The sequence below is a fragment of the Cupressus sempervirens genome, unplaced genomic scaffold, assembly GCF_028749045.1.
Source record: "Cupressus sempervirens isolate cs-2001-9-10 unplaced genomic scaffold, ASM2874904v1 CseChr00s100002_03, whole genome shotgun sequence".
Classification (NCBI taxonomy): domain Eukaryota; kingdom Viridiplantae; phylum Streptophyta; class Pinopsida; order Cupressales; family Cupressaceae; genus Cupressus; species Cupressus sempervirens.
The window spans coordinates 1634994-1649968 of record NW_028322207.1 but is presented as its reverse complement, the minus strand read 5'-3'; the positions used below and the strand labels follow the sequence as shown (position 1 = coordinate 1649968).

The 14975-nt window shown below is 37.6% G+C and overlaps 1 protein-coding gene across 3 annotated transcripts in view; it reads left to right on the top strand.

Annotated features, from left to right (window-relative positions):
- LOC149527823 (putative sphingolipid transporter spinster homolog 2) overlaps positions 1 to 14975 on the top strand; it is a 292780-nt gene that overhangs the window by 7638 nt on the left and 270167 nt on the right. For 2 of the 3 annotated variants that reach the window (XM_089812102.1, XM_089812101.1), the window contains exons 2-3: positions 13261 to 13392; positions 14557 to 14658. In XM_089812102.1, coding sequence (XP_089668228.1) covers positions 13261 to 13392; positions 14557 to 14658 — 234 coding nt within the window. Of the gene's footprint in view, positions 1 to 13260; positions 13393 to 14330; positions 14457 to 14556; positions 14659 to 14975 lie in introns of those variants that run through there. The other variant, XM_089812103.1, reaches the window with a different exon arrangement.

The following is a 14975-nucleotide window of genomic DNA, read 5'->3' as shown; positions in this document are numbered from 1 at the left end:
ATTCCTAGATGATTGGTCAGTTTACAGTGGGCAAGAGCAACACCTCAAAATTCTGGGAGAATGCATGGAGAAATGTTGAAGAGCAAGATTAGCTCTCAATCCGAAAAAATGCAGGTTCATGACCCCACATGGGAGATTGCTTGGCCATATTGTGTGCAAAGAAGGATTGAAGACAAATCCTGATAAGATCAAGGTGATTTTGGAAATGGAAGTGCCGTCCAATGTAATAGGTATCAAGTCATTTCTGGGTCATGTAGGATACTATAGAAGATTTATAAAAGGATTTGCCGAAGTATCAATGCTATTGGAAAGATTAACAGGAAAGGCGAGTGGTTTGGGTGGAAGGAAGAGCAAGAAAAAGCCTTCCAAGAACTGAAGAAAAGATTAGTTGGGGCCCCTATTCTCATATATCCCAATTGGACAAAGAATTTCGTGTCCATGTGGACGCCTCCAATTATGCGATAGGTGCCACTTTGGCACAAACAAGGAAGGAAGGGCTGGATCATCCTGTATATTTTGCAAGCAGGGTCCTATCTAAAGTAGAGCGTAACTACAGTACCACGGAGAGGGAAGCACTAGGTATGGTTATGTAGTGTAGAAATTCAGACATTACTTACTAGCTACACCCTTTACATTTTTTGTTGACCACCAAACACTGATGTATTTAGTGAATAAACCAGTGATTCAAGGGAGGGTAAGTAGATGGCTAATTCTACTGCAACAATTTATATTTAAAGTTATAGTAAGGCCGGAAAAATCGCATGTGATTACTGATCAGTTGTCAAGGATTAAGTCAGGGGAAGCTTCGGGTAGTGGGGTGTGTGAGGATTTTCTAGATGCACACCTATTTCAGATTGTAGTGTTACCTCAATGGTACAAAAAAATTGGACACTACTTATCAACAACAACCTTTCCGAAGGAAATGCCAACAGCAGAAAGGAGAAAAATTACCTCAAAAAGAAGCACATTCTAGCTAATTGAAGGGCTATTATACAAAATGGGACCGGACGAAATCCTAAGGAGGTGTGTAATGGAGGAAGAAATTCTAGGGGTCTTGAGCGAGGCCCATGAAGGACTGGCGAGAGGTCACATGGGACCAGATGCTACGACGAGAAAAGCACTTTTGGGAGGACTATGGTGGCCGACATTGTTCGCAGATGCGAGGGAATGGGTATTGAGTTATGACACTTGTCAAAGAGTGGGACAACCACTCAAAAGACACTTCATGCCCTTATTTTCGTCCACACCACATAAATTATTTGAACGGTGGGGACTAGATTTTGTGGGACCCTTACCAGTAAGCAAAAGTCATCGGTGTAAATACATAGTAGTAGCAATAGAGTACTTAACAAAATGGGTGGAAGCACGAGCTCTTCCCGACATCATTGCTCTTAGCATAGCTAGATTTTTGTATGAGCAAATAGTCACCAGATTCGGGATTCCACTCTAGCTAACTAGTGACTGAGGAGTACACTTCATTAATCATACCATCAGGAGGATGACAAGTGAGTATAAATTTTTTCATTCTTTATCCAGTCCTTATTACCTAAGAGCAAACGGGCAAGCAGAAGCCACGAACAAAGTAATAGTGGCCATCCTCTATAAAACTTGTGGAGTCGAAGGGCTGGATTGGGAAGAGCGAATCTCGATGGTGGTTTGGGCATACAGGACTACGTATAAGGCCATTACCGGACATACACCCTTTTACATTATATACGGACAGGAGGCCATAGTATTGATTGAACATGTGGTACCAAGCTTACGGGTGGTAGTAGAAAATAGGTTGGGGGATGAGGAGAGCCTCAAGGAGAGGCTATGTACTTTACTTAAATTGGATGAAAGGAGGACATTTTCTTAATGGAGTACAGAGGTGGCCCAACAAAGGCGAAAATTTTGGCATGACAAACATTTAAAGAAAATGGATTTTAAACAAGGACAATTAGTACTAAGATACAATGGGAAAAATGAAATAAAACCAAGAAAGTTTAAAGTCCGATGGCTAGGACCATTTAAAATATCAGAGATAAAGGAGAATGGAGCAACAAAGTTATCTACTTTGGATAAAAAATCTATCACAGACCTAGTAAATGGGTCTAAGTTAAAGGTGTATGAAAGATGGAATAAAGTGGCAAGTAGCTATTTTATAAATATAAAAGAGGAAAAAGGACGAAAAGTAAAAAGAGAAAAAACTGAACCAAGTCCTTATAAAAAGAGGGAGTCACAAAACATTAACCAAAACATTACCTAGAGAAACAGAGAAGGAAGTGAGAGATAGGAAATTGCAGAGAGTGATAGAGAGGAAATTGCAAAGATGGCCATACGGACGATTGGACTGGAGGGAAGAGTGGCTGTACAGGTAGCCGTATGAAAAGGAAGGGCGGCCGTAGAAGGGAGGGTGGTCGTACGAATAGTACATAAGGGTACCCAAGAAAGCCGTATGGCAGTAGGGCATCACCAAAGCAATTCCGTACAGGAGCAAGATAGAGCACGAGATCACCAGATTAATTCCGTACGAGAACAAGAGAGAGTATGACAGCACCAACTCACATTCGTACGGAACTCAGGCAAAGTATGACATTTTCAAAATTCATCTGAACATGAACATGATAGCATATGGCAAAAGCCAGTAAATGACGTACAACTTCCATTATCATCCGTACCAGTCCCATCCACGTTGATACGGTATTTCTTCACACCCGTACGGCAATAAAGGCAACAATTTTCATCCATATAGGCACTCGTACGACAAGGCGACATAAGGAATAATTCCGTATGACGAGGGGGCATAAGGAGTAATTCTGTATGACAACAGTCTGTAGGAGTACGATAGACAAAGTTACGGTAGCAATCTGTAGGAGTATGACGGACAAAGGTACGGCAAAACCAAGCATTCCTAGTAGAACACGTGGAAGTTAGTTGCAAGCCATCACTTTGGGAGAACGGTTGGTACAGGTGGCATATACATTCAGTTCAAAAGATCTGGGAACTAACACAACGACGCACAATGGTGAAACAAAGCATTGAAAATCCGAGCAAGGGAAACATTATCGACTCCAAAAAGAAGAAATCTGCGGTAAACGAGGTGAAGAAGATGACAATAAAGAGAAAGTGGCACAGAAAATCACCATTACTATTGAAAATATTACATTTGAAAGTGTGATGGGAAGCGAGTGCAGGACTTGGTGGGAAAAAGCAGCAACAGGCCATCCTCTGAAGAAAGCATTAGGTACAACAGAGGTAGTAAAATCATTTTCATGCCTATTTTTGAATTAAAAGAGTTCGAGTCTATATTACGGAATTTAATCACGGGGTATGAGAAATTAGGTCATAAGTCTGTAGGACAACATTTCTAGCAATAGGTGATAGTTTCTTATGCAGCAGAAGAAATAAGTAGGGTTTTTGGAATTCCTAATAGAGGGCAAGAAATAGAAAAAAATTCTATGACAGTAGAAGACAAGAAAAAATGGTTGAAATTATTTTGTCGGAAAGATCTTACAAGTCTGTAATGGGAAGGAATCTTGAAGAACAGTCGGAGTCTGAAGAAAATTTTCATAGCAAATGATGAATGGCACAGTGTAGTAGATTTGGTTAAAAGTAAGCTCACTGCGGGCAACCGCACTTTTGACATTGCTTTGTGGATGTTACCTACAGTAGAGGGATTGTATAAAGTACAAGTATATAACTCGGCTAAATTTCTTTCAAATAGATTGCGAGAATTCATGGAGCTGAAACATAAAGCCTTTTATATGCCTCATCATACGGTGACCTTGTTTTTGGAGGCAGTACGCACGTAGGTGAGTAGCGAACACTGGAGAACACTGGTACCGGCTAGTAGAGTGGAACCATATAAACCAGCTATGACCTACTAGCTCCATCTGGATACCTTGGATGTAGGATCTCACAATGGAGGTGAACCCAAGAAAAAAAAACCGAAACAAACAGTGGTGATCGAAGAAGCAGAAGAGGAAGAGGATGATGCAAGTTCAAAAGAAGAAGGTAGTAATATGGATTCATCCTCCTTCGACTCACAGGAGGTGGTGATCCGTCTGAGTCATCTCTAGGGGACTCCATAGGCAGTAACATTTTTACCACCTACGGAGGGACCACTTCCAGCAGGGGTACTAGAACCTCCGAAACTTTACCAGAAACCATCTAGTGATCCCGACAAAACCGAGGCAGTAGATACTTCCAAGCCAAATCAAGTAGGAGCAGGTGGCAAGCAACAAATCTTGACATGAGGGGCTTCCAGAGTATCAATTCCGAAGATGGCGCCACTTATCTTTCCGGAACAACCCTCCCATACTAAAGTCATAGACTTGAGGTGCCAAATAAAGTGTGCTCATAAAGTGAGGTTACAAACACCTCAGGGTCCAGAAGTAGTCATCCGGTTACTCTGGTGGTACAACTAGTAGGAGGAGAGGAGAGAACTGGGAACATTCGCATGTAGGGTAGCATGGCAACACTAGCTGATGCAGATGTGACTGATACCGTCTTAGAGGAAGCGGACAGGTTACTCGAAGAGGAATGCATGGTGTCTTCACCCATAGAGACAGTTGCTGAGGAGCAGGTTGAGATACAAAGTGAGCGCGGGGAACCACTAGACATAGCCTCTTTTGTAGCCAAGGCCGAACTATTCCTCACTGAGCTTCATGCCATGGAGCATTCTACTAGGAGGATCATGCAACAAGCCAGGGCTCAGAAGTTGGAGACCATCATTATCACAGCAAAGGTGTTGGCGGCCTTTATGCAGACTGACTGCCACACAGATTGGGCACTACTAGAACAGGGTGGCTATTCAAAGGAGGACATGACTACCATATGGACGAGCAACTCTATCATTTTCGTGGAACAGGAACAATCGCCTCTCCTAGAAGCGCTGACAGCAGTGGAGGCTACCTTTTGGGGAACCTTTTTGAAACTTCAAAAGGAGAAAAAGCTAGCTAAAGTTTGGGAGCTAAAAAGAAAGAGTCTTCAACAGCAGCGGGCAGCAGATAAAGTTGCTATGTAGGAAGCTTGGAACAAAGAAAAAGCTGAATTGGAGAGCAAGGTTGCCGCAACAGAAGCTAAAAAGATGGATGCACTACGAGTATTATAGGGTGTTCGGACAAAGCAGAAGATAGTAGAGCGAGACCTACAACGGCTAAGGGGAACTTTGAGCACAGGGATGTCCTCCCATCCTTCTTCTTGAAGTTAAAGTTGTTTTTGTTGGTTTTATGTTCTAAAGTTGTCTGGAAGATGACTTCTTTTTTGGGGGGGAATAGATGTAGTCGGAATGAAGTACCTGTTATGTTTAGTACTTGTTTAAGCTAGTTGGGTTGGGTAGTTAGGTGGTGAGGAAATGCGTTGGTTGGTTTCCAACTAACTGACCCTTCTATGAATATTTGGAAACATTGGTAATGTGGATATGTTGGTTTTTGGGTATTAATAAAGAAATCATTTCCTTGCCTATCGGTATTGTGGTATGTTCTATGTTTTACTTCATATGTATTAATTGGATTATTCTGTGGGATTAGCATACATCAGTATTTGTGATATATCCATTCTACATGGGCCCAACAAATGAAGCTATGTTAGGTACCCATGTACATAGAAGAGCCCCCCTCCCACAAGAAGGCAGTACACTGCCCCATAAATAGAGAAATGAAGTGGAAGGATCAATTAAACCCCCCCCCCCCCCCACACACACACACACACAAGGAAATACACACCCCATTAATACAAAGAGAATTAGAGAAATGAAGTGGAAGGATCAAGTAGCCAATTAGAGATGCTCAATATTGGATGTAGAATATGGTCCATGATTGTCAAACAATGTTCCTCCCCTTAGGAAGAAACAATACCAAAGGTGTTTATGCATGGGATCCTCACATTCCTAGAAGAAACAAATAGGAAGAAAACTCAAAATACATAATGTCTCTAAACTCTGCTCAGTGGTCTCTATTTTGATGCCAAAAGATGTCATGATCAAATCAGATGTTTTAGGCAACACCGTTGAAGGCGACAATCCAAAATATCCTAAAAATGGATGTAAAGCATAGTCCAAAGACTCAAATATCTCCTTTGAAGACAAAGAGACCTTCTTCAAGTGTTGTTCCAAAGTATCCACACTCATGTCAAGTTGTGGGGAATGATCATTTAAATAATGAATAAGATGGTCAATGTGTTCCTTCACAACAATTGAAGAAGAATAATCCTCATCAAACAGAAGATGAATGAAGTCAATAATATCTCCCATTTCTGTAATATGAGAGTTCACTTCACAAACATGTTTAGAATACCTATGAAGAAGTCATCCCACAAAGCTCTATCTGAAAGACTCTTTATTCCTTGCTGTAAAGAATCATTGGAAGCTTTTGATGAAGCAATGTTGAACACTAAAGCAAAAATAGATGTAGGAGATGAAATGTGAGGTTCACGATTTGGATAACGTGTGAAAATACCCAAGTTCAAGTAACAAACATTTTCCTCAAAATCAAGTTTCCTTAGAAGTGTGATTATCCTGTAAAGGATCAAATCCTCATTAGGAAAAAAGTTCTCTGAGAAGGTGTACAATAGAGATGTATGGTTAACTACTATGATCTCTCTGCTATCAAAATCTTTGGCGAGAATTGAATTCGAAGTGAATCACAATCTTCCCAATTACATTCATATATGTATTGGTATCCATCAAAATAGGTGGAATAACACAAGGCTTAAAATAAGAGAATATGGACTATGAAGAAGCCATATGATGAGAAGCACAAGGGTTTTACCTTTATTATTGTATGATGCGAGAGCATAACTAACATGGCCTTTTTCCTTCTTCTTAGTAGTTTCTTGGTTCGATGAAGTTGGAGATTCATTGACCCCTATATTGGTCTATTCAAGAATACGTGTCAGGTAGTTGATTTGTTTCTCAATACATTTATGTTCATTATGACTAATTTTGTTACAATAAGCACATTTAGCCTTCTCCATCTTAGATTTGCCTTAATTTGAAGAAGGTTTAGTGTCCATATTAGATCCATTTAATTTATTCTCTCCTTGATTATTTTGTTTCTTAGATTGCTTGCCATTATCTTTTTTCTGATCTTTAGTACCTTGATTTGTAGTGAAGGCATGAGACTTGAACATTTTAGAGCTTCCGTTTGAACTGATCTATCTTGTTTTCTTGCGAGTTCATTAGCAAACATATTGAGAAATGGCATTGTGTAGGTAGATCCCAAGGCACTTTTACCAACATAGAATGTAGAAACAATGACTTAATAGTTAACGTCAAGTTTAGATAGAATATTTAGGATCAATTGTTTATCATCTTTCTCAATTCCACATCATTTGAGTTGCAATCTTATGGCCTTTAGTTTTGCAAAGAAGTCTCGTATACTATCAAAACCTGAAGGACTTCAACTGATCAGCTCATTCTCCAATTGATGACCTTCTAATTTATCTTGTTTATCAAAGAGTTCTTCTGATGTTGTCTAAACTTCAATAAGAGTAGACAAAGACTCAACATGAAAGAGCACATCAAGAGATATATACAAACAAAAGGTTCCAAAATCTTAGTCACACATACTAAATAATTTTGGCTTTTCTACATCTATTATTTGTTCAACTTCTAGTACCATTATTACCCTATACAATCCAAACTTTATCAAGTAGATTATCGTTTTACTTTTCATATCAAAGTAGTTATAGGGTGTTAGGATTGGAAGGTTTGTCAATTGATTTTAAGTAGAAAAGAAGATTGTCTTGTGAGTGCACAAAAAGAGAAAGCAAATTGCAAAAAAGACATGAAGGGACACCATCCTTTTCTAGTAGTCTCAGAAATCATCCCCACAAGATATTAAACTTTTGGAACTTTATGATTAGTGTTGTTACAAGGCTTGTATCAAATTAGCAACTTTTGTTATAGAATAAACCACAATGGCCAAAATAGCAACTTTTGATACAGAACGAACAAAAGAACAAATCTGGAAAAACTACCCCGTAGCTATGTAGTGCTTTTCAATACCTTTCCAATATTTGTTTGCAAAAAATGGAGATTTGAGGTGAAAGTTTTGTCATGCTGAAGGAAAAACATCAAACAACTTCAATCTACAATATCTGGTAAAAATTGAATAAATTTTTGATCAAGACCAACCTAGATGGGAAGTGGTTGTCTCTAGCTTTCCAACAATATCTCATTTGCACAAAATAGACTTTTGATTAAAAAAGTTATTAATTTTGAAAAATGGCTGAATTTTAGCTTGCAATGATTACCCCCTTAGCAAAAAATACCAAAAAATAAAATTCATCCACATTGAGCATTTTTATTTTATGGAAATGGTGTTTCTTGGGCTGTTTGAATGCAATGGAAGCATCCATTTGGACTAAAAATGTTCCAGTGAAAAATTATTCACCAGATCTCTTAACTTCAAACATTTGTTTACTATGTGTGTCATATGGTGGTCACATACAGTGAAACAAAGGCAAGATCTTGTTAATTTTGAACTAGAAATATAGCAATATTGAATATACAGTAATAAATTTGCAATAGCAAAAACAAATAAGAATATATCTTGGGAAAAACCCTCTTCAACAAGGGAAATAATCCAGCCCACCAAAAAAAGAACTTTATTAAGTTTTTCAAAACAATATTACAAGAACTCCGCTTTTCTCAATGTCTTCAAAAGCTCAGTGATCTAAATCAGATCAGAATTCATAAAACAGAATAATGTACTATCAACTCATGATATTTCAACCCAACAAAAATCCACTATATTTGTCCTTATATGAAGCCTAGGTAAAATAATATTATTCTCAGTGATCAGAATATAAGCACAATATATTTCTATCTGACTCAACTGAACACAATAATCAGAATAATAATAATATTAATCATTCTACTATATGGCAACTTCAGCAGTCTTCACTTAGCATGCCATCCAATGAGAATAAAGAAAAATGTTTCTTGTTTTAATCTCAGTCAATATGGATACAAAATAATAGAGACATAGCCATGAACATCCCTTCAGCGGTAAATAAGAATCTTGACTGCTTGCCATTACACATGATATCAATCAGCACTTGAATAATATAAATGAAAACTGACAGAACATATGAGGTAGACCACATAAGTGCCATGTCATCAATAAGACAGAGTTAATCTTCCACATCGATACAACCCAATACATGACACTATACAATAACTGCAAGGAATATGTAGAGTAAAACTGGCGAATAGAGGAATGAACCAATAATGAACACAAACTCAAACAATAGACAAAGGTATGAACACAAATATGTGAAGCTGTCTTTAATTGAAGTAGCTCAAACAGGAACAAAGAAGACCACATGGCATGATAGTCGCTTGAGACGGATAAAATACCCAGGAGATCATACAGCAGAAAGTTCTTAAAGAAGCACATCAAAATTTAGGAGGCAACTTGACTGAATTAGAATTAACAACAATCATCATAGGTAATCTGATCTCTATCGTAACTACTATTTTCAACGCTCCCTCTTAGCAAGAGAGAGATTTCAGAGTACCTTCTCATGACAAATACATATAGCTGCAAGCAAAGATAATATGGACACAAATCTCATCACAGATTTTCTTAATAAAATTGTTATCTCAGCATAACGATTTTCACCATAGCTATTCCTAGAGGGTGAACCATAAAAACATAAAATTATTCACCATAGCTGCTCCTAGAGGGTGAATCATAAAAACATGACAATAGAGTCATGGAGTTACACACATGAATTCTAACATTCTTACTTGCAAAGTGTGGATCTACCATGCGTACACGTAGAGGGTGGACAAGCAATCTTGGGGAGGGAGGATTGTAATGTGCCCATTTTTGACGAGTCTTTGCAGTTGATTGAGTCAGTTCATCATAGTGACCCTTGTGAGTTGACAGTGAGATTTGGGGGTCTTGGTTGTGGACTTACTATTTTTAGTAAGTATAATTTGGGTAGTTGCCATATTTGGCAGTGCAGTTGGTGACGTTGGCAGTTGGTCATCACTTGCAGTGGATGGGGCTATTTATTGCATGGGTTCGTATCTATTAATTAATTATTAAGTTTACATTATTATAAGACAATTATATTTAATGTTATAAAATTATGATGTGTTGATGAAGCTTCTTAAGTGGAGTTATGTTTGGGAAAATAAGTGCCATTTGGGGATTATAAAAATGAGCCCATTGTGAAAGAAAAAGCATCCGATCGTCTATTTACTTTTTGTTGCTTGTGAAGAGTTTTCCAAGGTTGATGATTTTTGTCCTTGCTGAAGTATAAGGGTTTGAAGCTGAGAAGTAAGTGTATTGAATCACTACTGAGGTATAGTGATTTAGTTATTTTTTGGATATTGGTTGAATCTCCTCCACTGTATTTGTCTGTGGCTGGGAGATTTTGTTGTTGCTGAGAAACATTACTTTGCTGAAGAATTTTAGATCTGCATCTCTGAGAATTCTGGAGTGTCTTCTTGTACTGTGAATTTCTGTGGCTAAGAAGGCAACAGTTTGTTGGGAAATTTAGTGTTTGTCTGCATTGTTTTGGATGCCAAACTACTTGATTGTTGGTGTTGAGATTTCTTGCTACTAGATGCTGCAGAGTTACTACCTGACGTTTATAATTATTGGTCTTTGGCATCTTCATTACTTGCTGTAGGCGCCAGTACAACTGCGTTAGAGTTTGGGGGAACTGTCATTTGGAAACTAGAAGCCTGCAACTAATTTAAGAGGCCCTGTGTGTAAGCTGGTGGACCTGCGTTCAAGATAATAAATTTACAAATTGAACTGGGAGGCCTGCATTCATTCACAGATAGGCTGTGATTGCAAAAAGAGGGCCTGCGTTTCATTGTATTATGTCTGCGATTCATTTATGAGGTTGGCGATCTGCATTTGGGGTCTAGTTTGCTGAAAGGAAAGGGCCTGCATTAATATTTTGGAAGCTGCAATCAGAATTAAAGGCAGCACATGCTCTATTCTGCCTACCGTGACTGTCAAAGGAGTTTAGCAGCAACTGTTTTAGGCTTGTTGGGTGCAATTGGTTGTGCCATGAATGGACATCGATTTTCAGCCTAGAATCTTGGGCTTTTAAATCAAGCTACAGGTTCTAAAATAGTCAACTTTAATCTGTCTTTATTTCAATGCATATAAGGTAATAAAATTACATGTTTTTTGAAATTCAAATCCAGAATTATGGTATTTTTTTATTGTGAAGTTAAAAATCACAATTTGCAAGCTCCGTCTTGCTGCATAGTAGTGTGAATTATATGCTGCATTTGCGAATTCTATTATAGTTTCTGATTCATGATTAGTTGCACAAAGCCAAGAAACATTATTACATAATTAGAAGAGCCAGAGTTGCTTGCCAAGTGTTTGACAAAATATAAAATCCATTGATTAGTAAGGAAATTGGTGATTGTCTGAGCCATAATGGACCAAAGTTCTTACACAGCGTGCAGATCATTAATGATATTAATGATTTCAAGGTCATTTGGACAATTGTCAAGCTTAGCGCTGATCACATTATTATTAGGTGTCATCATCGGAATTGGTGGGCAGCTTGACTGTTTTACAATGTGTACACAAATGATAGAAGGGCCATCATCATCCAAAGTGTCCTCCCCATACTAAGTTCTTTTTATCTTAGATTTGACCCTTGAATTAGCAAGACAATTTACAACTGTAATGTCCCTTTTTGGGGACATTAGAAAATTACCGGCCCAACTTATAAAATAATTAAAAACAACTTTGGCATTAAATTATAATTATTCAAAAGTCTCTTTTATTAAGAAGGGGAAAAGGTGACAAAGGGGAAATAAGACAAAAGATGGAATGGGAATCTGAAGTCACTGTGAACACTAAAAAAGGAAGTCTCATTCATTTTGAGCATGCTTGGTTTATGATTCAGATTTCAGTTTCTCTTTTGGAGAGTTATTTGGAAAGCTTTGACTTTCATCCAGCTTGAGGACAGAAACCTTCGTGTTGGTAGACAACGGACACAACCCCGTTGCCAGTGGAGATGCCACTCCAGGAGTCTCACGTGTACTTACAAGTCCTTTTCTTAGTTTTCCAATCTGATTGTAAAATTGTGTTTAAGATTGGATTTTTGATAGCTGGTTATTGTATTGTTGATGTATAATGCAATAACATATTTTTAAGAGTTTATATGGATTTGCTGGTTATAATTTTGAATTGCTGAAAATCATAATACAATAGAAGTTTTGGAAGTTTCCTATATTAGCATTGTTTAAATCTGAAAGTTTATTCCATGAGCTATTTGTTTTCTTTTTGTGAGTGAATTTGGGGAGAATATCCATTCGGGATATTATAACAAGTATGTTCATTTCTCAATAAGCATGAGAAATGAAGCATTTTTTAAAGGCTTGGATGATTTTAATTGAGGATTTGATAAGGTTATCAATGGTCCATGAAACCCTATTCTCCCCTTTTAGACATTTGGTGATGTTGTTCAAGTTTCCTTCTATCCAAACCATTTTGCAATTGAGACATCAAGCAATTTGCAGGATTTGATAGTTTGCCATGGCTTCTGCGAGGTAGTTGGTCTGACTACCCATGGGGAGTGCCACTGCTGCAAGAGATTAGCCATTCTCATCTCTGATCACTCCCGAAAACCCAGCCAGCCCCGGGTTTCCCTTAGCTGCCCTGTCAAAATTAATGTTCACCCATCCCTGAGGAGGGTAGAGATACAAAGACCATCTCTTGACTTCTTGATCTAACCTAAAGATTTAGATATATCAGTTTTAAGCTGCCGCTCCTTGGACACTCTGAAATCACAATCCTTGCAAGGTACACTATGCCTTTTACTGATATCACCACCCGAAAAATTGATGTTCTCCCCAATAGCTCTGAAAATTTTCTCTCAAACCACTTCTAGAGGAAAAGGCTAAATCCATAAAGAAAATCCCGTTTTTTTCTTTCCAAACACCCCATATAAGATGTGGTTCTCCCAAGTTACAGTGGTTAATTTCTTTGATATCATAGAGCACTACACTAGTAGACTTGAAATAGACTATTATAGGCCTATTACTGTTGTGTAAACATTGTACACCTCATTACCGTTGAGATTGTTCTTTGGTCGATATTTCTCATATGGCTAGCATTTTTTCAACTTTTTGGATTTTCTCTAGGAGATTGGCTGTGATACATTTGGTTCAGGTAATTTGTTTACATATTGTTTTGCTAATAGATTCGTGTTGCTTTTTTTACTAAAAATGTTTAATTGAATGGTTAGAATTGTGGGGATTTTTATTGGTTTTTTTTTTTGCAGGCTTCTAGCAATTTTTTGTATAATTAATATGCTGAATTATGTTGACCGAGGAGCTATTGCAAGCAATGGTGTGAATGGTAGTCTTGCTACCTGCACAGAGGGTGGTACATGTACAGAAGCCAGTGGAATTCAGTAAGCTCTGTCTGGGAAGGCTTTTACTTCTTGAGTTTTGGCTATGCTTTTAACAATTTCAGCTGTGGTTTACAAATTGTATTCCTAGTTTTTTTTGATTCCTTTCTGTACTGCTGCCTAGTATCTTGAAGAATGAATGTCCATTCTCTAACATGTAGACACATACATCAGTTAGAAACCTAATCTAATATTTTAGCCTTAAAATTACTGAGTGAGATGAGTATGGTTAATATGAGAATTTGCTGCTGCTATTCAATCTATTAATACATGGAACTTGGAAGAGCAATCACAACCATGACTGTATTTTTTATATAAGAAAGGTTGATGTAGCCCAAAAGTAGTTCAGTGAAAGTCTTTACAATCTATGCTTAAAAGGAGGCACAAGTCAATAGAGGAGGTTAATGCATACTTCTGTTGTTTTATTGTCTTCCTTGTATATTGTTGGTTAAACAGTGAGAATCATTACTCTGTATCACTTGAAATGAGAGTAATGATATTTCTCTTTAAGGTCCAGAGGGTAGAACTGATAGTTCTGGATAAGCACTTGTAGGGCAAGTGGTTCTGGGTAAGAGATGCTTGAGTAGGGACATGACAAAAAAAATGATTGGGCTAGATTACCAGAATTTTTCTTATTCCATAATCAGAGTGGCATTTTCATGGGATTTATATGTTTCTTCACTGTATAGACATCCAAATTAATTTCCTTGGAGGACTAAAAACATCAATACTTCCTGGAAATATTTTTCAGCAAACTCAGTGTTGATACCCTGAAATTTTGTTGAGGTCATTTAGTCTCTGTAGAATATAATTGTTGGCCTTTTAAATTCCTATTCTTGTCAAAGGATTTGCATATTATAATTTTGCCTTCAATATTATGCATGGTTGAAATTCCTTAGTCGCTAAGGAGTGTGGGGGCATGGGTACAGGTTCTTGGACAGTGTTGCCATTCAAATTAGGGTACATAAGTAGATGAACAAAGAAACAACTACAATATACATAAATGTGGTCACTAGAAGATATGGGGATCGGGGAAGCTGTCTTTGTCCTGATTCTGGAGTTTCCTGGTGACTATGGTTCAAAAAACTTTTGTTTTTACGAAATGTCTGGAATTTTCTTATTTTTATAAATTCATCTTGTTGATACATGCTATTATTGTGTATGCAGGGGTGATTTTAATTTGAATTATTTTGAAGATGGGATTCTATCATCTGCATTCATGGTTGGGCTTCTAATAGCATCACCGATTTTTGCGAGTCTATCCAAGATGTAAGTGACCTCTAGAACTGTTCCCAGGGTTATTTTACACCTTCATTAATTAGTGGTGACTAATCAATGCTAATTTGTAGAATGAGTTGAAATTCCGAACACAAAGCATTGATTCTTATGCAATATTAGTTATTAGCTACGAATGGTCATTGGTTTTGAAACCTTTGATAGGAAACAGTAAGGTCTCTTTAGATATTTTCTCTTTATAAAATGGACTCTAAAAAGTGTGTTGCAGAATCTTATAATTGTCAGTTGTATGCCTTCAGCTACAATATTTAAGAATAAAAATTATTTAGAGGTTTTAGAATACATTGACT